Source organism: Gymnoscopelus braueri, assembly GCF_963280865.1.
Source record: "Gymnoscopelus braueri genome assembly, chromosome: 16".
NCBI classification, from domain to species: Eukaryota; Metazoa; Chordata; class Actinopteri; order Myctophiformes; family Myctophidae; genus Gymnoscopelus; species Gymnoscopelus braueri.
The window spans coordinates 11697090-11721330 of NC_137616.1; the positions used below are offsets into that span (position 1 = coordinate 11697090).

Consider the following 24241-nt stretch of genomic DNA (forward strand, 5'->3'; position numbering starts at 1 on the left):
CTCTTCCCCTCCCCCCCCCACCTGCGTGCCCACCCCCACCGGGACCACCCCCCGGACCCCCCCACCAAGCCGAGGGGGTGACTTATAACAATTGTAGATCAGCATATTTTGCGCATGAGACAGAGAGCAGTTGAGATTTCATTCGCCACATCTCTGGCATTTATACTTGAATTCTAAAAAAAAAAATGTTTCTATGATCTGACAAGTTTATATTTTGATTTGCTATCATTCTAGTTTATTATTATTTATTTTCTGTCTTTATCTAACGATATCAATCAGATTTTTGCCACGTGCGTAATTACGCACGTAACATAATAATACACAACGTCTACTGTACATATATAGCCCATTGTAACCCATATAAACCTACCCTAAAAAAAAGGCGTGTCTGTGTGTCTGTCTGTCTAAATTTAAATCTATCTAAATATCTATCATCTATCTATCTATCCCCCCCCCCATAAATAATATCAGTCCAGTAATGACAGCCCCGAATGTAAGCTCCCAACACCATGATTAGCAACACGTTGTTCAACAAATAGCAGATATACAAGCTCAGTTATTGTGAGCTTGTAGATCTGCTATTTTCAAATAGCGTATGTATAAAATAGGTGTGAAGTGGTTATTGTATGGTTCATAATATAATAATTTATATCTGCGAAGTGTAGGATTATTATAATTATTATTCTTATATTATAATTAAGAAAAGCGCATCGGTTAGTGTGATTGAGTGCCTCCCACGGCCTGGGTCTGTCTGTCTGTCTGTCTGTCTGTCTGTCTGTTGCATTTGACCAATGAAATGAATGAATTCCTAATTTATGCACGTGAAAACAGAACTGCAAGCTCACAACACGTGTGGATGCAATGAGTTGTGAGTTTATAGATCAGATATGTTCAGCCCCACCTACGAGGTTTATTGACCAATCATACGTCCCAAGCTTAATTTATGGACGTAACATCACAGATTTACAAGCTAACAACGCGTCTCTCCCATGAGCATTGAAGCTTGAAGATCTGTTTCGTTTGTTGATCACACAGACAGCTCCCAAAGTCCACGCCTGCTTTCTTATTTATTTCATATACCTCAGGACACCTACGGTATTCAATGGGCAGTCGTTTGAAGATCGCGCAAGAATTAACAGCTAAACTGTAGATAGATAGATAGATAGATAGATAGATAGATTGATTGATTTAGGGATTTTAATCTAATTTATTATGTGTGCGTGTGCGTTTGTGTGTGTGTGTTACTGCCGCGGACTTCTGCCAGGCAGACAGACAGACAGACAGACAGACAGACAGAGGCCTTCGAAGCACACTCACTCACACCAAAAATAGAGTGGGCATTAGAGACATGTGGGCACTTGGAAGAGTGTATCCAATTTAAACATCCGCAGAGATGAGAATTACGTATCTGCCCGTCCGTCCGTCGTCCGTCCAACAGACAGACAGACAGACAGACAGACAGACAGACAGACAGACCCAGCCAGGCCGTGGGAGCGCACTCAATCACACTAACCGATGGCTTACTTTAATTATAATATAATAATATTAATTATAATAATCCTACACTTCGCAGATATTAATTATTATATTATGAACCATACAATAACCACTTCAGCCCGATTTTATACAAACGCTATTTGAAAATAGCAGATCTACAAGCTCACAATAACCGAGCTTGTAGATCTGCTATTTGTTGAACAACGTGATGTTAATCACCGCGTCGGGAGCTTACATTGGGGGCTGTCATTATTGCTGGACTGATATTATTTATGGGGGGGGGGGCAGCTGTATATATTGCTGGAGATAGATCGATAGATAGATATTTAGATCGATTTAAAGACAGACAGACAGACAGACAGACAGACAGACAGACAGACAGACAGACAGACAGACAGACAGACAGACAGACAGACAGATCGATCTACAAGCCAATCTACAAGCTCCATCGCCTTGTGTGAGCATGTAGATCGGCTATTTTTTTGGCAGAGAGCTATCGGTGGATGGAAAAATATATACAATATAAGGGGTCCCTGCTTCATCTCTCTCTCAGCTAGGGGGTCCTTGGGCTGAAAACCCTTGTGACAGATGATAGATTAATTGACAGATAGATACATAGATAGATAGATAGATAAATAGATAGATGCATAGATAGATAGACAGATAGATAGATTATGTTACGTGGTGGAAATAAATTACAGAAAATAAGAAAATAAATTACTGATACCAAATGAAAACATAAACTTTACAGATCATATAAACATTGAAATTATAAGAATTCAAGTAAAATTCAGAAAGATCTGGCCGAATGAAATCTCAACTGCTCTGTTTATTACGCGCGTGTAAATAAATGAAAGAAAATAAGAAAATAAATGATAATAAATGATAATAAATTCATGCCTGACACCAAATGAAAGTATAAACTTTACAGATCATATAAACATTAAAATTATAAGAATTGAAGTACAATTGCCAGAGATCTGGCCGAATGAAATCTCAACTGCTCTCTGTCTCATGCGCAAAATATACAATTACTATGAGTCACTTGGGTGGGGGGGGGGGTCCCGGTGGGGGGGTGGGGGGCACGCAGGTGGGGGGGGGGGGGAGCTGCGCCAGAAGAGTGCAGATATGGTCGATGGATCAGAAATTGACGTTGCGGTGCCATGAAGGTTCGACTCCGTTGGTGGGTCGGTATGGGGGTCGGCGGGTAGCGACTGCATCATGGCAGCGTCGGCGGGGTCGGCGACGGTGTCGGTTGCGTCGGCGCAGGCCGCGACGGCGTCGGTTGGGTCGGTTGGGTTGCGACGGCGTCGGTTCAGTCGCCACGGCGTCGGTTGGGTTGCCACGGCGTCGGTTGAGCCGCGACGGCGTCATGGCAGCGTCGGGTCGGTTTGGGATCTCGCTCTTCCTGGATTTTTGGACAAAATCTGTAGTAGTACTGTCAAAAAATATGTTTTTCACAAATCGGCCTCCTGGTGGCGCTATAAAAGGCCCATGAGAAAAATTTGGGCCAGAGGTTCTGAATTGGCATCCAGGGAGTGTGTGTGCACAGTTTCGCTGCGATCAAGCCAACGGTACCGGAGATTAGCTGGTCACAGACGGACGGACACACACACGGACACACGGACGGACGGACGGGGTGGAAAACATACTCTCTCGCCATTCCTTTCGGCCTGGCAGAGACAATAAGGGCAAGAAAAGGCTAAGGGAGGATGCAATCCCTACTCTATTTACACATCGTGCCACAGTAGGAGAAAGCCACCTGCAATAAGAATCACCACTGCACCTACTGTATGGATGTAGACTCGATTCTTAGAGAGCATAATTACACAGCTAAAGCTGGCACAGGTATATGGGAACGTCTATTTGCAGTTATATTTCATACCGACATGAGTCTTGTGTGTCCTCTAACAGTAAATGTGTGTGTGTCAAATTATTTTTGCATAAATGTAATACGTGAACTTTATTTATTTATTTATTTATTTATTTATTTATTTATTTATTTATTTATTTATTTATTTATTTATTTATTTTTTTGTTCTTTATTTACCCAGGGTAGTAGCTGAGCACAAGTGCTCATTTTCAGCAACGCCCTGCACATAGAAACACACAGACAGACAGACACTGTACTCTGGGAGAGCTGGAATGCAGATCCACTGACTGGGTTCCGACTGGGACACTGGGGTGTTTTTCTTGCCTGAGGAGGGTGGAAACTGTGAAATGTATAGTACTGTTCAATGTGTGTGTGTGTTTGTTACCATCCAATCAGGATTTGATCCTTATCAAATATGTATATATATATATATATATATATATATATATATATATTGGTTGCAAAAAAGGGGGTTTAGAATCCCCCCGCCCCTTCTCTCATTGCCTTCTATCCAAATAAGTGCCCCAAGTGCACACAAGTCAATGAAGTTCTGGAGTAGGCCAAGCAAGTCTGAGTAGGCTACAGCCTACTGTATGTCAAGTGTCGGGCAATGCCCCATATTACGTGGATGATAATTAGGCCATTGTGTGACAAATTAAAATCAAATGATTTACAGAAAGGAACTTAGATCTAGGCTTTCATTCAAGCCATGTGGCTCCATTGAGTTAAACGTGAAGATCCAGTATGTTTCCCTTTGCAGTAAAAGTTTTTTGTGGTCACCACCTCTGGGTGGCAGTGTGACCTTCTCAATGCCCACAAATTTGAGTGTGGCTCTCACTGTAATGCCTTGCTATGGCGTACTCCATGTTACCATTCCTTATGGTTGCCTTGTGTTTGGCTATACGTATCTTTAAGTTGCGTTTGGTTTGACCAATGTAAATCATACCACAGGGACATTTCAACATCTAAACTAAAACTACATGGGGGGTGTTACAGTTGATGACATTTTTTATGTTGTATTCCTGTCCTGTTTGTGGGTGATAAAAGACCTTTGTTAGAGCAATGAGTGCATCTACCACACGGATGGTTACCACACAATTCCTCTCTCAGCCAGTTAGAACTGGAGCTAGGTGATCTATACAGCGATGTGACAACAGAGTCAGTAGTATTATACTATTACTATGAGTATTATAAAGTGACTCTGTTTTCCACAACAAGAGGGACTCCCTTTGTACAGTTCTGATCCTGTCATGCATGTCCTCTGCCTTCATATACACACACACACACACACACACACACACACACACACACACACACACACACACACACACACACACACACACACACACACACACACACACACATATTTTGGGCATTTTCCCAAATATTCCTAAATCTTTAGAATTATGGAAAATATGTTATAGGGTGAATTACATGCATTGAGTGTCCACAATTGGCAACTCACCTGAACATATATTTTCTGTTTATTAAAGGGCTGGAGAGACAGGATTATCACTGTTACTGAAAACACTCCATAGGAATGATTACTCTCAGAATACAGAGCTTTAACTTTTCAACAAACCATCACTTACAGCACCTGTAATAATAATGATCATCATCATCACCATCACCATCTTCATCATGATAATATACTTTAAAAAACATTGTAGTCTAACACCTTAGAGAAAAAACTAAGCTGTGAACCAATAGAACAATAAGTGCATCCTGCAACAGACCTAACAGTGTCAGTGTGAAAAAAACGAGAGACAGCGGGATCCCAAAACGGCGTTGGTGGCCGCCGTGACACCGCCACGGCGGAGACAGGCCCGCCATGTGCCCGCCATGCGTCCGCCGCACCCGCTGCGCCTCCGCCGCACCCGCCTTGCCTCCGCTGCACCCGCTGCGCCTATGCCGCACCCGCCGCGGCGGAACGACTGCCACTGACAGCCACTGACCGCCACGGACCCGCCACGACCCGCCACGACCCGCCACGACCCGTCACTGACCGCCACTGACAGCCACTGACTGCCATGGACCCGCCACGCCCCGCCACGGACCCGCCACAGACCGCCACTTGACAGCCACTGACCGCCACGACCCGCATCTGACCGCCACGACCCGCCACTGACCGCCACTGACCGCCACTGACCGCCACGGATCCGCCAAAACCCGCCACAGACCCGCCACTGACCTGTGGCATATTTTGCGCATTGAGACAGAGCAGTTGAGATTTCTTTCGGCCAGATCTTTCTAAATTTTACTTGAATTCTTATAATTTTTATGTTTATATGATCTGTAAAGTTTATATTTTTATTTGGTATCAGTCATGAATTTATTATAATTTATTATAATTTATTGTCTTATTTTCTGTAATTTATTTCCATGCGCATAATAAACAGAGCAGTTGAGATTTCATTCGGCCAGATCTTTCTCAATTTTACTTGAATTCTTATAATTTTAATGTTGGTATCATTCATGAATTTATTATATTTTATTTTCTTATTTTCTGTAATTTATTTCCACGCACGTAACATAATCTATCTATCTGTCTATCTATCTATCTATCTATCTATCTATCTATCTATCTATGTATCTATCTATCTATCTATCTATCTATCTATCTATCTATCTATCTATCTATCTATCTATCTATCTATCTATCTATCTATCTATCTGTCAATTAATCTATCATCTGTCACAAGGGTTTTCAGCCCAAGGACCCCCTAGCTGAGAGAGAGATGAAGCAGGGACCCCTCTATATTGTATATTTTTTTCCATCCACCGATAGCTCTTTGCCAAAAATAGCCGATCTACATGCTCACAACGCCTCGCGCTGCGAGGCGATGGAGCTTGTAGATCGGCTTGTAGATCGATCTGTCTGTCTGTCTGTCTGTCTGTCTGTCTGTCTGTCTGTCTGTCTGTCTGTCTGTCTGTCTGTCTGTCTGTCTGTCTGTCTGTCTATTATGTTACGTCCATAAATTAAGCTTGGGACGTATGATTGGTCAATAAACCTGGTGGGTCAGGCTGAAAATATCTGATCTATAAACTCACAACTCATTGCATCCACACGTGTTGTGAGCTTGTAGTTCTGTTTTCACTTGCATAAATTAGGAATTCATTCATTTCATCGGTCAAATGCAACAGACAGACAGACAGACAGACAGACAGACAGACAGACAGACAGACAGACAGACAGACAGACAGACAGACATTAATGAAGGTGCTTCGATGTTGGTTGGGTAATAGCAACTATAGCAACATGTCACCCCGACCCTACAGACACTTCACCAAGTTCATTCATTCAGGAAATATTAGTATATTAATATTTAGAGAATACATATTTTTTTTTACATTATAATAAATATAGGCGCTGTGGATTCGTCTATAGTCTCATCGGGACTCAGGGACCAAATAATAAATAATAATAATATATAATAAATACTAATAATAATACTAATAATAACATATTATTACTATTCGATGAGCTTGTAGATCTGCTGTAGAGCTTGTCAATCTGAGCATCACAGCTGCATATTATGCACGGTTTTACGCATGACTCAGAGAAGCTCGTAACTCTGCCAACAGGTTATGGGCCCAGAGTGACCACATTTATTTTTGAGGTGAAATGTTTGTTGGCGTGCTAAGGCTAACAGGATAACACTTGACACAAGGAATTAACAGTCACACTTTTGTGGATTACAGTAAAATTGTAATGACAAATGAACTCTGCACTGAGGCGCTCCAAGCTGTGGACATTCCCCAAAGGTTGGTTTCCAAGCTCTAACCTTGGATTGCCTTTCAATAACAAATTTGATGGACATATGTATCACCTACCTGTTACTTATTTGAGATAATTTTATATTATTGTAATCAGTTCATTATTTCCTGTGTAATCCATGAATAAAACTGAAGTGCGCAATGCCATTCGCATTTGGAGCGAATGGCATTGCGCGGCACAAATTGTCTTCTTTGAATAGACTATCATCTTATATAAACACAATTGACACAAGGAATTGACACTCTCACATCTGCTGATAATATGAAAATTATAATCACAGACATTCCTGGAGAATTAGAAGATAGAATGTTGTGTGCCAGGCTGTGCTGTGGGTGTGTTTAGATATGGGCAAGAGCGCATTGGTTTGTATTGTATTAGACCAGTGCGCAACGAATAATTATAATATAATTATAATAATAATAATCCTTGAATAGCATCAATTTCTCCACCATAATAAAAGTTCTTATCAGTGTGACGTCGTCTGTTAAGGGGTCTACATAATATTAAAATAACTAAATCGTATTTTAAATGGGTACAAAAAAGTAAGGGACAGGTCGATTTTTAAAGAAGGGTATCCCTGGAGAAAATGTATGTACCTTGATCTAAAATGCCATGACCCTCCCTTAGACAAAAAAAAATCAATGACCCTCCCCAAGTGATTAAAAAAAATAAAAATAAACTCCCCGCCTAGGAGTGAGTGTCACGACATATTGTCCCACGATATAGCCTATTGTGGTATCAAAATGTGACGATAGGTATTGTCATGATGTCATACTGTATCGTAATATTTCTTTAATTATTTTTTTAATTAAAACCGGTGAAAGTTATAGTTATAATATTTTTTTGAGCTGTTGGAAATAACTAGGCTGCACTTGGTTGGTAAAGTCCAGATGACAAAAATATGAGGTTTGTGGAACTTATAGTTATGCAGTGTTATATTATATTATATTTATATATTTGTGTGTACAAAGCACTTTGTAATTGTTTTTTAGTGCTTTATAAAGTTATTTTAAACTAAAGATGATGGCCAATGTTGATGATACATGAGAAAAGAACATTAATAATGTAGCATATCGATATCATATGCCCAACATCATGTATCGTATTCGTATCGTGAAATCTTGACACTCCTAACCCTCCCCATCAAATACAACATGACATTTAAAACTGATATGTCCGATGTTTTGCTTTCCACATCAGGCACGTGCAGAGGGGGGGAGGGGGCCACCTGGTGCCTCAAATTGCCCTTTTCCCCAAAGACCCATTTGAAATATATATATACAATTTTTTGATGAGCTGGCTGCTATCAGTCAGTTTTAGTCTCACTTTTCACCTGATGCAGTGATGTCAAGGGCCCTACCAGGGGTCATCAACATGTCCGTACACGGACAAACATGTCCGTGGCAAGACTTGTCTTTGTCCGAGGCACATTTTTTATTTTGAAAATAAATTCTAGATATATTCTATATATTTTCTTCATTATAATGTAGAACCATATAAAAATGCGTTTGAATAACTTGACCAAAATCACATAGGCCTAGCCCTAAATATATAATAATGGACTCCTGTGCCATATTGTCTACTCTATTCCAGGGTGCTACACATTTTTAAACAAGCCACTTATCAAATAAATAAATAAAATATTATTTGGGGCGGCAAGCCGATCTACAAGCTCACAACACATCACAGCATGTTGTGAGCTTGTATCAGTAACTTTTTAGCCTATAATGACATGCCCAAAATTGGGGTTAAAGTGGTAGCTATACTTTTGAAAACCTGGAGACTGGGAAGTTATCCACTGTATACTGGCAGGTGGCATTCCTGAGACAGGCATTAAATGTGGCATGGTCCAAGTATATTCCATGTTTGGGATTTCAATAATTGGGTTTTATCAGTACAGACAGTGCTTTCATCGCAGGAGCAAAAGGGCCATACTTGAGGACAGGAAGAGATTAAGTTCTACCAGCTAAACTAGTTGTATGTGTGTCAACTTTAAGAGTTGTGGTTTCCATTAAGGTAAACAGGTACTAGCTATGTTGATGAGAAAGTCTAAGGTATGCCGAATCGAACTATGGAAAATGACATGAGAGTCAAAACAGATAATTATGTACAGTACACGATGACTGATTCATGAAGGGCATGGCAGGATTGAAAGGAATGCAGTGTCACAATAGTTTGATGCAAAGGTGCCTAACTTTGATCAGAGGTGAGTGGGAGGTCTGATGGTGAGGCTGTGGATCAAGGGTTTCCATGGATTATGATTGAGTGTTACTATGGTTATTATTAGCATTATTGGACACTTTGAAACGCTTTCTCTCAACTGACATAAATCAACTTTACTTTACTCCAGTTCTGCCCTCCTTTGCCTCGGTGCTCCTTCTCAGCAGATGACATGCCTTCTCTTTTTGCTCTTTTCCCGCACCATTTTCACTGTGGTCACTCACATTACCGTTGACTTTAATTGTTTCATTGTCTGACACAGCTCATACACTCCATTAATCCATTGTCTTAAAAAAAAAAAAAAAAAAAAATACAATCCCACAAAGGATTGAACGGATGTTTTGACATTTTCAGGTAATCTTGTCCCCATATATCAATCATGTACAGGTACAACATACAATACCACAAATCTCCTGCATCATAATGAGAATGTCATCCTGACACTTTATGAGTCACCAAAATTATTCAAACAATTTTTTTAAAGATTCAATTGTGTATTTTATAATATGTTTTTACATTATAATGAAAAATATGTAGGCTAAATATATTTTTCTTTAAAAACAAAAAGGAAAAAAAGAGTGCCACGGACATAGACAAGTCTTGCCACGGACATGTTTGTCCATGTACGGACATGTTGATGACCCCTGAAGGAGCTATTTGCTACCAAGGCAAAGGAGGGCAGAACAAGTAAAGCTGGTTGTCGTTAGTTGAGAGACAGTGTTTCAAAGTGTCCAATAATAACAATTATAACAACTATAATAACTATAATAACACTCCACAATCATAATCCATGGTAACCCTCCATCCACAGCCTAGGACCTCCTCCAACCTAAAAGTTAGCTCACCTCTGATCGAAGTCAGGTGCCTCCGCATTAAACTATTGTGACACTGCATTCAATTAGAATCCTGGCATGCCCTTCATTAATCACTCATCATGTGCATATTTTGTATATGTTTCCTTGTTGCAGTGTTCCATTGGCATTTTATCCTTGACGTTTCCGTGAGAAGCATTTACCATGTAATTATTATGTCTAATAAATCAAAAAAATCAAGTGTAGCTTGTAGGGTGTGTCTTACATGTGCATGCCTTGGACTTTCTCATCAACAGAGAATACCTGATCACCTTAACCCTGCAAGACCCGGATATATTTCTACTTACAAAAAAAAATAATCAACCTTTCAGATGGTGTTTTAGGAGTACTTTGGAGAGGAAAATATAATGTTTTTAAAAAAAAATAGTTTTCGTAAGGTTTTATTGAAATGTTGTAATATTACAACAGTGGGTCTAACGGGTAGCAGAATTTCCTATAGGCCATTTTTACTCACTGTCAGAATAGCATGGCAAATGTCTATATACTTCACTAAAACAACTTAAGGGTTCATTTATATGGTTATGGTTTATCATTTGGCCTCAGAACAGTATACATTATGAATAATATTGGGCCTCAGAACAGTACATTATGAATAATAACATCAATAAGCCATATTTTTAAGAATTTTGATTTTATTAAAAGAACAAAATGAAAAACAGTACAATGAATGTACTAAAGAAACCTAATTACAATATACACTGGTCACAATGTGATGCAAACAGCCCTCCACCGAAGACCAATTCACACCTGCTCAAAATGAAACGGGCACCCCCTCTCATCCATCAATTTGAACACCATTTACAATCACTTGCTTTTTAGCAGTGATAGTCCCAGAAACAGTTTCTGTCTCCTGAAATGCACAGACGAACACCACACTTGTGGCAGAGTAAGCTGGTGTAACTTGAACAGCCACTATTCCTGCAGCGCCCCCTCTCTGTCTTCCGTGGGAGGTGTCCAACTTGGTCCTGGCGCACATCTGATGGCCGATGTTGACATGGTGCCTTGCATGGATTGCAGTCTGGACACATCCCTTGCAGTGAAGCGAGGCTCTCTCCTTGCTTGTGGCATTCTGGGTTTGGCGTGTTTGGCCGGTTGGGGGGGGGGGCAGTGGGTCAGTGGGTCAGTGGGTTCACTGGGTTCACTGGGTGGATGGTTTTCTTTGGACTCCTCTCCACAGGCCTCTTCATCCGACTCTTCATCAGTTTCAGTAAAGTCGATGTCCACATCACTCTCTCCATGCATTACAATATCCAACACATCCCTTGCAGTGAAGCGAGGCTCTCTCCTTGCTTGTGGCATTCTGAAATGAAAATAAAGAAATACCATTAGTACATTAGTACTAGCACATCTCACTGCAGGTACATATTTCACAAGTCACACAATACTGTCTGGCCAACCTATTGTACTTTGCTTATCCTCACAAGTGGCATCAGTGATGATGGTACTTAGCACTATCAGTGATGAATGATGATGCTTAGCCTAACAAAGGGATTGGGGATGACTGTAAGTGGGCAATCCCAACACCCATCACATGAACAATGATGAGAGATTCTTAACTGGGCGACTCCCATATGAACAATTACCATACACTGATTGCTAACCACAAACATTACCAAAATGTTTTGCTAAAACATTATAGGCAATGACATGTTATAAGCTAATGATGCAGTATATTTGTATTCGAGTACAATTGGTTACAATATACAAATTGGTATATATATATATATATATATATATATATATATATATATATATATATATATATATATATATATATATATATATATATATATATATACACACACACACACACACACACACACACACACACACACACACACACACACACACACACACACACACACACACACACACATACCAATTTGTATGTTTTAACCAATTGTACTCGAAGACAAATATACTGCTTTAGCTTATAAGTTATAACATTTCATTGCCTATAATGTTTTAGCAAAACATTTTGGTAATGTTTGTGGTTATTTGTGGTATATATATATAGTAATGCAATGTGGGGAAAATACACATAATTGTATAAAAGACTCCACTTAGCCAGGTGAACAGGTGGCATTGCTATTTGCTACCACTATGACCCAGAGTTGTAAAAAAACAACAAGTATAAAGCATGCTCTAATTTACATTTGGGGGATATCTTTCCCAATAATATCATATGTACATGTTCTAGACATTCTAATGATCACCAAAAAAAATATTGCAGACATTTTACTTACTTTTTTGTGAGAAATCCTGTCCAGTGAAAAAGAGATTGTTCTTCCTTCAAGGATTTTCAAGTTGTGACTTTTCCTGCCTCTGTGGGGGGTATTTATATGCAAATATCCCGGCCAATGACATTGCAAGACTAAACAATAGGATCCAATGATGATGTTTAGGTGAAAGAATAACAGGAAAACAAATGATTTATACCATGTTTTTGATAAAATACAAATGTTGTAATATTACAACTGCGGGTCTTGGAGGGTTAATGGAATGCATTACCGTACCTTGCCAAACCAAATGGTTTAGCTGGTAGAACTTGATCTCTTTCTGTCCTCAAGTAACACTGTCTTTTGAAAAGCCAGCAATCTCTATATTAGCCATATGATGTATAATACGCACCCACTCACCTTTGCAGCTAAGTGGCCCTTTTGAGGTTGAAGCACTGTCTGTACTGATGAGACTCAACTATTATAATCCAAAATAATTAGGATTTAATTTGTTGGTCGCTCAGTAGTTAAAGCAGACATACTGTACTATTGTTTTAAAATGTGCAGCACATTGGAATAGACCCTATGACACATTAGGAGTCCATTAGTATACATTTAGGGCTAGGCCACTGTGTTTTTGGTACAATGATTATTTTGCATGTCCGTGGCAAAAATGAAATATTAATGAAAATGTCCATCACAAGCTGCCATGGTAATGACCCCTGCTCCCACCTCATTATCCTTGCAGCTGCAAACAGCTTGAGTTAATACAGGCAGCAAGCATGTTAAGTTCACTCCCCCATCAATAAATTGTTGCTTTAAGTTTTACACTTCACGTTCTGTGCAGATTAACTAGCTTTTGTTAGCTTAGTTTGTACAGAGTCAGGTTCATTGTTTGCATGCATGTTACTGCATGCTGCATTAGTTTCTCACCTCAAATGTTTTGCAGATACATATTTTAGTACATTTTGATCTTCACCTGCCTTATCTGTTTTATTTGATCATTAGTATTGAAGAATGAAAATGGGAATGATGGCCAATAGGCTACATAGAGAAATGTTAATTATTAAAATTTGTACATGGTAATGAGAACGTAATGCTTATTTTACTGAAATTTGCACTGATGAAAGTTCCACATGGACTGAAGCTGTCAAATGAAATTGTAGTTACTTTGCCCTCATCTTAAAGTTAACGTGTTAGGCTGTTTGTGGTATATGATGCAGGGATAACAGGATAGCTGGGCACTAGGGACATCTGGGCACCTCGATGTAAAATTGGCTATTCTGTCCAACATGTTAAACAAATGAAATATTTGGAAAATGTTTTAAAGTAAAGTGCACATGATTAGAATATGCTTAAACATTCGGCAATTAAGGTCTAACATTTCTACAATTGCTACAAATTGCTACAAAACAGATCCAGTCATTTTGGGGCATAAACAGAAGAAGTTGAAGGATAATCTGATAATGATGTACCATGCATGTTCACATCATGTATACTTTACATTACTTTCAAATATTAAATTTTTAATTTTTGGTCGAAATAAAATGGCCCATGTCATTACTGCCGTTACCCTCAATGAGGCATAGGAGAGGGTACTGGCAGTAATGACATGGGCCATGTTATTGTGGAACATCTTGCCCCATTAGCATAAGACATCCAACATACTACATTTCTGGTGTGAAATGGCACGAGGGACACCCACAAAAACACCACCCCAAAAATCGGCGTGTGCATATGTGCCCTTTCGTGGACATTTTGAGCACCTGCCCCTTCAGCACTCTCTGCATGGCCCTGTTCCACATTGATTAGAACATTACAGTAGCCAGTCTTGTGCACAGTGTAGTGTCTGTAGTAGTGGTGGCAGAATGAATAGTGTTCTCAATTTACATGTGGTAAACCCATTGAATCCTGGTATTTGGTAACCAGTAGTTTACAACTTTTTGTCACTCTGCCCTTTTAATTATTAACTACAGTAACTACACTGTTGCCTAACATAAAACAAATTAGGCTATCAATTATGGCCAGATTATTCTGGTTTTATTTGTGGAGCTAGGCTGGCATCTATACGCAACTGTCCATATGATTATGAATATCCAGTTATAAATTGGTCATTGTAACCTACCTGGTGTATGTAATTCTATGAGCAACAAAAACACACTTAAAAGAGGATATCTCTGTGTTGGAAAATGGGATAATGCATCTTTCCAATATGCCTAACGCCTGTTGAAGTTTTGCTTAATTGTTCAACCACCATCGTTAAGACCCTGATAGATTTGACTGGGTCGTTCACACTGGCTGTGCATTGATGGCTTGTTAACGACCGTCATTGATTCTAAACAGACCAAGGTGTACTTGATTTGAATCCTTTGTATCCTCTGAAATAGAGAGGGGTCATTGACCACGTTTCTGCTGTACTAAAAAGGTATATAAAAAACGGACTATTTTATCAATTCAAAATTGCATGACCCTCCCTTGAATTCAAAGTAAAATTTGCTGACCCTCCCTTGGACTAAAATTAGAAAGGCATGACCCTCCCCTATTTTCCTCCAAGGACCCCCTTCTGTAAATTTCGACTGGTCCCTAAGTCAACTTCATTATGCTTGCATAGCCTAATGCATGGTCGCAAAGTAAATGCTTAATATGATATTTAAATTACTAAATCTTATTTTAAATGCGGTCCAAAAAAGAAGTCAACTTCATTATGCTTGCATAGCCTAATGCATGGTCGCAAATAAGATTTCGTTATTTGAATATTATATTTAGCAAGGTTTGGCATTATAGATCAAATTCGGACTCTTTCTGTGTTTCTATGTAGCCATTTCATAAAAGAAACAAGTCTATAAGGCCAAGGTGGGCAAAGAGAGAGTAGGCTATAAAAGCCATTAGTTATCTTAATGAAGTAAACAACAAAATAATAAAGTAAAGTTATTATTCCGCTATTATTATTATTATGACTCTTTGCTCGAGTACATTTCATATAAGGACCTTCTCATGATCCTCTTTACCTAGCACCCCAACAGGTGATAAGCATTAAAATCGGCATTTTCTAATTAGAAATTTGCCATTAGGCAACTGGGTTGTGGAAGGACATGTGCACTCCTGCGCCCTCATTTATCAAATAATTCCAAGTGACATAAAGCAATTAAAATCAAGCAATTTGAAAAGAATATTTATAACATTTTTACTATGTTAAGATGCTTAATCATTCACCCAAACAAGTCCTTAATGCAGATCTATACATTTGCAGATCTTGCCAGGCTATCTTGAATGTGCATGGACTGGTGCCAGGTCTCCAGAGCGCGCACTGCGCACTGCTCTTGGTCTCGGTTGAATTAATATACAACTTAAAGGCCGGGTTCTCAAGTGCACGTTGTTACGTGTCTGCCCAACAGGCTTGAAACAGCACGCACGTAAGACTTCCTGAACGAAGTAATTTAGAAGCAAACCTGACCCCTTCGCAGCCTGCTGTCCTAGGCAGCAGTTTGAACACCCTTTGTAGCAAATATAGTGAAATAGATCGATAAAAATAGCACACACACACACACACACACACACACACACACACACACACACACACACACACACACACACACACACACACACACACACACACACACACACTCTCTATCTATCTATCTATCTATCTATCTATCTATCTATCTATCTATCTATCTATCTAGATAGATAGATAATATGTATAGAAATATTTTGAAAATAGCAGATCTACAAGCTTGTGACACATCGTGAGCTTGTAGATGAGTATGAGCTTTTACTTTTGGTAGTTTAAGTATATTTAATTTACTTGCGTAAGGGGGACACTTAAGTGTTTTCATATACATTTACCTTGCAGACGTCACCTTACCGCTGTAATTTAATGTATGAATATATCATCCAATAGAAAATATCTATCTATCTATCTATCTATCTATCTATCTATCTATCTATAAATCTATCTAAATCTATCTAAATATCTCTCTATTCATCTGGCATCTAACTGGGTGCGTGCGTGCGTGTGTTACGGCCGCAGACTTTTGATAGGCAGGCAGACAGAGACAGACAGACAGACAGACAGACAGACAGACAGACAGACAGACAGACAGACAGATCTACAAGCCAATCTACAAGCTCCATCGCCTCGCAGCGCGAGGCGTTGTGAGCATGTAGATCGGCTATTTTTGGCAAAGAGCTATCGGTGGATGGAAAAAAATATACAATATAGAGGGGGTCCCTGCTTCATCTCTCTCTCAGCTAGGGGGTCCTTGGGCTGAAAACCCTTGTGACAGATGATAGATTAATTGACAGATAGATACATAGATAGATAGATAGATAGATAGATAGATAGATAGATAGATAGATAGATAGATAGATAGATAGATAGATAGATAGATAGATAGATAAATAGATAGATACATAGGTAGATAGACAGATAGATAGATTATGTTACGTGCATGGAAATAAATTACAGAAAATAAGAAAATAAATTATAATAAATTCATGACTGATACCAAATGAAAATATAATCTTTACAGATCATATAAACATAAAAATTAGGCGCGGCGGTCGTGCCAGAGGCGCGGCGGTCGTGCCAGGCGCGGCGGTCGTGCCAGGCGCGGCGGTCGTGCCAGGCGCGGCGCGGCGGTCGTGCCAGAGGCGCGACGGTCGTGCCAGAGGCACGGCGGAGGCGCGGCGGGCGCCAATGCCATTTTGGGATTTCGCCCCTCCTGGAAAAACCAGTCATACAGATTATGTACAATACTGTAACCATTGTCCCGTGACATGTGATCACAGGCAAGACAAATAGGTTGAGTGAACTCGTTCTGCAGTGAGAGAAGATGAGGTGTAGCTTTGAGGAACTTTCTCCACTTGAAGTACTGCATGTACTTCATATCATCCTTGTCCAACTGAAGCAAATACTCTGCCAGTGATCTGGCATCTGGGAAATCATTGATATGAATGAAAGAGCCAGGCGGGAAGAACTCTTCGTAATTCTCTCTTGGTGGGCCCAGAACGACTGGCACCGTTCCCACTGCCAAAGGTCCGTTCACCTTTTCTGTGATGTAGTCTCTGTGAATGGAGTTTTCAAATGCAAGATAAAACTTGCAACTAGCCAGGGTTGGGTAATAGTCCTCATAGCTCAGCTGTCTTGAGTAAGCCTCACCATAGAGGTGGACATTGATGTACTTACTGAATTCGTTAAAGTATCGTACCCTGGCACCTACACCGGCTGTAACTTTGTTGGACACAATCCAACAGACTAACTTGTCTTTCTTTGGCAAGACAAAATCATCATCTGTCACAGTTGTCTTTGTTATAAGCTTATACCTTGCTGTGATGTCAGCATCTCGTCTGTAGCTCAGTGTCAGATTGAACAGATTTTCCAGACCTGGTATTTTTACTGTATGAGTCGGTGACTCTACATTATACCAAATCCATTTTTGGAAATGAGGTCGTGCTTTTGGCAAGTTTGCCGCGTTTGGTCTAATGTGTTTATGATAGATTATGAGGGCATCTGCTTTATTGTAAAGAGATTTGTCATATGTCAGCTCACAGCTATCTATGTTAAAGTAGGTCAAACAGTCCCTGGGATCAAACTTTACACCGAGTGGCGGCGTCCACACAATGACAATTGGCTTGGTGTCGCCCCCCGATCGCAGAATGTCACTGCATAAATTAGATGCCTCCTCAAAGAGAAAGAAAAATACTCCCATTGTGCACATCACTCCTAAAGCCATGATCATCTCAAGACGTGAAGTCTTGCTTAAAAATGGCATCTTTCTCCTGTTGAGTAAAATTAACAAGTTAGTTGACAGCACTTTGTTTCACAATGTGTTTAATAAGATAAGCCCGATAAAACATAAAAGTTTCAGAGTATGCATGTTGTAAGATTTCATATTCTTGGTTAAAATCGGTACATCAGTGGTAGCATTAGGAACATACAGTTTATACACAGTATTTGTAAATGATAAATGTTTCTGTATTTATTCAATTGTCTTTTACAAAATCCTTAACATGATTTTTTGTTTACCACAGTACAAAACAGTTATATTGAAGTTTAGTTAGCTTAAGTAGCTGATTATTTTCTTGGAATAATGTCTTTTAACTCTCTAACTGGAGCACAGTCCTCTTCATGTGTTCATAAACACAAACTTTTGTGTGAGAGAGAGAGAGAGAGAGAGAGAGAGAGAGAGAGAGAGAGAGAGAGAGAGAGAGAGAGAATGTAAAATAATGTAAAATACTCTCTGAATGAAACGATAGCTCAAGCGAATACATTGTGGTTCTATGTTCTGATTTTAGTTTAATTGATCAACTTTCTACCACAACCAAAGTCAACATACAGTAATACATTGAGAATTTTTTTATTTTAAATGTTCCTCCATTTAATTTAGCCTATTGTTTAGAGATCCTTAGCAAGTGTTTTGTTCAGACCTGACTCAAGACTAGTTCCACTATCTCCTAACAACCTCCTAACGTCCTAACCCTTAGTCAAAGTCAGGATGTAGGCGACAGTAATCTACAGTACTTACAATTCTCAGTACACGTAAAAAAAAGATCACAGCCATAAATGATTACATTCTATCATATCATAGTTTTTTCAGCAGTACTTAATAGTTTAAATAACACTCTAGCTCACCTTTGTAATTGGTTATGCTGCAATTCCTGTGCGTAAATGACAAGTACTGTGAATGTGGACTTTCTCTCTCTCACTCGCTCTCGCCCGCTCTCACTATCTCTCGCTCGCTCTCTCTCTCTCTCTCTCTCTCTCTCTCTCTCTCTCTCTCTCTCTCTCTCTCTCTCTCTCTCTTTCTCTCTCTCTCTCTCTCTCTCAATAGACAGATTGGAAGCACTGGTCAAACTAGTATAACTCGCCTATGACACCGTGGGTAAGCACAGGGAGTCACAAATGAGAAAAGAGTAGCCTATACACTACAAAGTTATACAATGACTTGAAACAGTGACCTGTGCGACAAAGAATGAATACAAAATAGGCTGAATCTGCTTTACATTGGTTCCCGTTTGTTTTATAATGGATTTTAAGACAACCTGAGGTGGTATTTTGAGAGTAGGCCTATGTGCATGTCTCAGCCAATCACAAAAGGCCTGAACTAAAGGCCAAATCTGGTATTGCAAGTTTGGCGCATAAAGGATGCTACTGCGCATCTATCGCCTGAAGCCATATGATATGGTCCATGCCATAGAGTTATAATATGTGGATGCTTGGTGCTCAAATCTTCCGCATTCCGGGGGAGCATGCGCTGGGTGAGCAACTTTCACTGAAATGAATAGCTGGGGGTGGGGGCATCCATCCTATAGCCTAGTCAAGAAACCCGAAAGAATGCCAGAGACTTCAAAGGTGTACAGAAGACAGCAGACTGATTTGTAATGTGGGCAAATGAGAAGCTGCAGAGCCACACTGACTGTGAGGTTGATGAGCTTTCAAATAGATATGGTTAAGAACACTAATAATTGTAATTGTCAAAAAAAATTGCATCACAATACAAATACAAAGTATTGGTCTGAGAAATATATTTGAGATGCAAATACCTATTTTGTATTTTGAAAATACATGAAAATAAAAAAAAATTCTGAAAAGTACTCAACCCCAGTACTTGTAACAATAGCCCTGGTCAAATTTACTCCACTACAAGTAAAAGTAGCCCAGTCAAAATGTTACTCAAGTAATAGTAAAAAAAGTAATTGCTTTTAAATATACTTAAAGTACAAGTAGTACTCGACTACCTCGAGCACTGTCCCGTCCACAGTGGCAATGATGTCCTCTGTGTTAAATACCGATACTTTTGTTTTTTTGGCATAGAGCTTGAGGCACTCCATTTCTACTGCCAGTAGTAGTTCCCTTACATTCTCTGCTGTGTCCGAGACTCGGGCAATGTCTGTACAAAACTGTATTTATTAGGCCGTCTGGTCAAGGCCCCTTTCGTTCAGTTTCGTTCCCATCAGGTGGATCTAAATAATCTCTGCTTCTTAAAAAAGATCTATTGGTAGTAAGTAAGAAACAAAAAGTTCTCCATCTGATTTCCTGCAGTATTTTTATAATCAGTGTTTAAAGTCGGTACTATTTCTTACTAGGCGTAGTAATATTTAGTGTGGTTGCCCTAACAGGGCAACCAGACTATTTTGTCCCGCTACTCCTCCCATAGTTTTTGCGCCACACTCTTGTGCCATATGTCAAAATGACCGGCTTCATCGGGAATCGTGTGTGTGTATTTTGCTAAGAGAGAGAAGTTGTATAATTTAATTCATATTAATTTATTAGTGAATTCATTTTCCCCATTGACTTGCATGAGAAAATGCGAAAACAACATTCTTTCTCTCCGAAACCGTATGGGCTACAGTTACAAGACTTCGAGGGGAGGTTAAGAGTCCAGTGCCAAATTATTTTAAAAATAATTACACAAGTTGACCTCATGATGTCGCTATAACAGCCCACTTTACGTTTTGGCCTATAACTCTTGAACCGTAGGTCGTAGAATCAAAAAACCTTGATTCCTTGGGTCATGACGCAACTCCCCATATAGGCCACGCCCGTTTGCGATTTTCAGATTTTTAGATCTTCAAAACACAGTTTTTGCACCTTCTCCTACAGATTTTGTTGCGACCGCAACCCGCGATTCGCGTCGGCGCAACCACACTTGCAATTTCCCAGAATTGCGAATATTCTAGTTTCAATAGGGGTGGTGCGGTTTTCGGTCACATGCATGTTGTCGGCCAATAGGATGGCCGCAAAAAAAAAACGCTTCAACTCTGACCAAAACAAAGCAAAAATATTTTGTATAATTCTACCGGCGTTTTATTGATATTAATGTGAGAGGAAAACAGCAGAAGGATCAACTCCCTCAAGCAGAAACATCAGCAGGTAAGCCACACACACACACACACACACACACACACACACACACACACACACACACACACACACACACACACACACACACACACACACACACACACACACACACACACACACTTATGCATTATGTTATCACAAAATCTATTGAAAATAGCAGATCTACAAGCTCACAATGCATCTCAACGATTTCCTTCCTATATATATATATATATATATATATATAGACAGGGGGGAAAACGGGGTATTATTATTATTTTCTGTTATTTATTTATTATGTATTTTTTCATCTCTTAACACCTTTTTAAGCCTGTGTATGATGAACTGACATGTAGTGTGTGCATTTTATTGTTGGGCAATGTTTTCCCCCGGTCCCCAAGCCACTTAACAGGCAATCGAGTGACATTGACAGTTATCAGCTGTGTGCTGACGGACACTCGGGCGTGGCCCCCACGACCCAATCCCTGAGCGAACGACGTCATCAACGGCCAATCCCAGCGCAAGGAGGGCGTGGTGCCCTGACAGAGAGAAGCAGCCGCTTTGTTCAAATAGAGACTGAGGAAGGAGAAGGAAGAGAATTGTTTTGTGGCAGCGGTGCAAAGCGAGTGCAAGGTTCAAGGTTCAAGGTTCAACTTTATTATATGTCCCAAAAGGGCAAATGGGTTTACAACAAGAGTCAGCAAAACATATTACATACATTAAACATATCTCTTGTTGCTGGTCGCTGCGTGCGCAAGCTCCCTGTTCCCTCATGCAAGAATTGGGGGGGGGGGGGGGGGGCGGGTGGGATGGAATGGAACGGGCAAAAAAGCACTACTCTCACGCTCTGCCCCCAGAGGGGGGCAGGGAGTGGGAGGAGCAAAAAAAAAGGAGTCCAGGGGGAGCAGCTGAGGGAATACCTGCAGTGGGGTGGACAGAAGGAACCGAGGGCGAGCACTCACACGATAGAGTAGAGGACTCCGGTGTGCGGCTCCATACATACCCCGACGAGAGACCAGAGCGAGGAAGCGGTGAAACCATTAACCAACCTGATCGAGCGGCGTGAGGCCTGGAGCGAGCTGAGGACAACGGGCTGGCTACAGTGTTGCAGGCGCAACCCATCTCATAGGCAGCGTTCCACTGCCTTCGTTGTGAGTACGGGCTTAAGCAACACTAGCTGTAAAACCTACTAAGTCAAGGCACGCAGTATATTGTCTGGAACAGATGAACTGGCTTTACGTTTGTTATTTCAGAGCGAAGAAGATGATGATGTTAGAAGACTAGAAGACACTGAAGATTTCACCTGCTTGGTCTACTCCCCATTGAAAAAAAAAAACATTTGCACTCAGAGAAAAACTGCCTTAACTTATTATAGCACCCTAAGCACTTTAGCAGCATTTGCACTTTGCTTGACATTAAGTTATTTGCACCTGCTATATTTTGCACAGTTTTTACAGCCTGCTTTGTACCCGCAGTTTTAGTTAGTTAGTAGCGCCTTAGGAGGATAGGATTATTTTAGTATTTTTGTATGAGTGTTTTTCTTGTTATTTGTATTTTATGGCATAGAGGCCTCTTGTTTAGGGAAATTTCAAATAAATATATGTTCACCCTTTTTAGTGTTGTGTCGTTTTTATCCTGGGTTTTTAAGTGTTGTTCTCAAATGTCAAAGTCAAAGTACTTCCTGGTTAAACTTGAACCCGTGTGACCTGTAAAAGAAAAGTATTAGAAGAGGAGTTCTTAGGCTCCTAAAACAAACCTGAGTGGCGTAGTCTGCAACCCATTTAATTCCATTGATACTCACAATAATTACGCACTCCGCACTTTAATGTGCACTTGATATTTTATTGTTGTGAGCGATTGATGTGAATTGATCTTAAAAAATAAAAGAGTGCCATTATTCTTAACAAGAATTGGCAAGTCAAATGTGACATATGTATATATGTATATATATTTTATATATAAATACATATAATTGAGCCCAAGGCTGGGAGGCATTCACTCCTTTTGTTAAGAAGACTAAAGGTGTTGGTTATTTTGTTCAGATCAAGGATATTGACACTTATGTGTGAGTTCCATGCTGCTAGTTTTGCAGCATGGAATTCACACATAAGTCATAACATCTATTTACCTTCTCATGGACACTATGGTACATACATAAACACCACAAGTATGTCTTTTATAATTATGGCAAAACAAACCTGTAAAAATGTCATGCATCTACAGTGAGAATGTATAAACATGTTTGATCTCAGTGATAACTCAGACATCTTTACATCTTTGACAGCTAATACACCAGATGTTGTTGTGGTTGATGAGGTGTCTGTATTAGAGATAGCCTGCACTTTTGACTCTAGCCTAGAGGAAGCCTTTATGACCAAGGTCATCAGAGGACAGTGCTACTGGAGGAGACAGGACGTTCCAGCTAAACTAGTTTTTTGTTCGTCTACGTAGCTTCAATAGGTGTGGTTTCCATTAAGGTGAACAGGTACAGTAGACCTAATCCATGTTGATGAGAAAGCATACCGATGGGACAAAGGAAAAAGACTCAGGAGGGGCGAAATCCCAAAACGGCGTTGGCGGCCGCCACGCCTCCGCCGCGCATCTGGCACGACCGCCGCGCGTCTGGCACGAGTGCCGAGCCTCAGCCACAAGCGCCGAGCCTCTGCCTCTCCGCCACAGACCGTCAGTTCTCCGCCGCACCCGCCGCGGCGGAGACGCCACCGTCACGGCGGAACCTGCCACTGACAGCCACTGACCGCCACGGACCCGCCACAACCCGTCACTGAGCGCCACTGACAGCCACAACCGCCACTGACCGCCGCCCGCCACAAGCGCCGCCTCCCGCCACGAGTGCCGCCTCCCGCCACGAGCGCCGCCTCCCGCCACGAACGCCAAGCCTGCCGCCACGAACCGTCACTGACCGCCACTTTCCGCCAC

The 24241-nt window shown here is 40.5% G+C and overlaps 2 protein-coding genes across 2 annotated transcripts in view; both read right to left on the minus strand.

The window, feature by feature from the left end:
- The window catches only part of LOC308103242 (4-galactosyl-N-acetylglucosaminide 3-alpha-L-fucosyltransferase 9-like), a 274031-nt gene that overhangs the window by 49774 nt on the left and 200016 nt on the right, over positions 1 to 24241 (minus strand). The gene's annotated exons all lie outside the window — the stretch shown is intronic.
- Positions 15129 to 19187, minus strand: LOC308103426 (4-galactosyl-N-acetylglucosaminide 3-alpha-L-fucosyltransferase 9-like). The gene is made up of 2 exons (XM_080453385.1): positions 19094 to 19187; positions 15129 to 18240 (listed from the first exon to the last, which is right to left on the minus strand). Exon 2 carries the CDS (start codon positions 18231 to 18233, stop codon positions 17010 to 17012), a length of 1224 nt encoding a protein of 407 aa, XP_080309511.1. The 5' UTR covers positions 18234 to 18240; positions 19094 to 19187; the 3' UTR covers positions 15129 to 17009.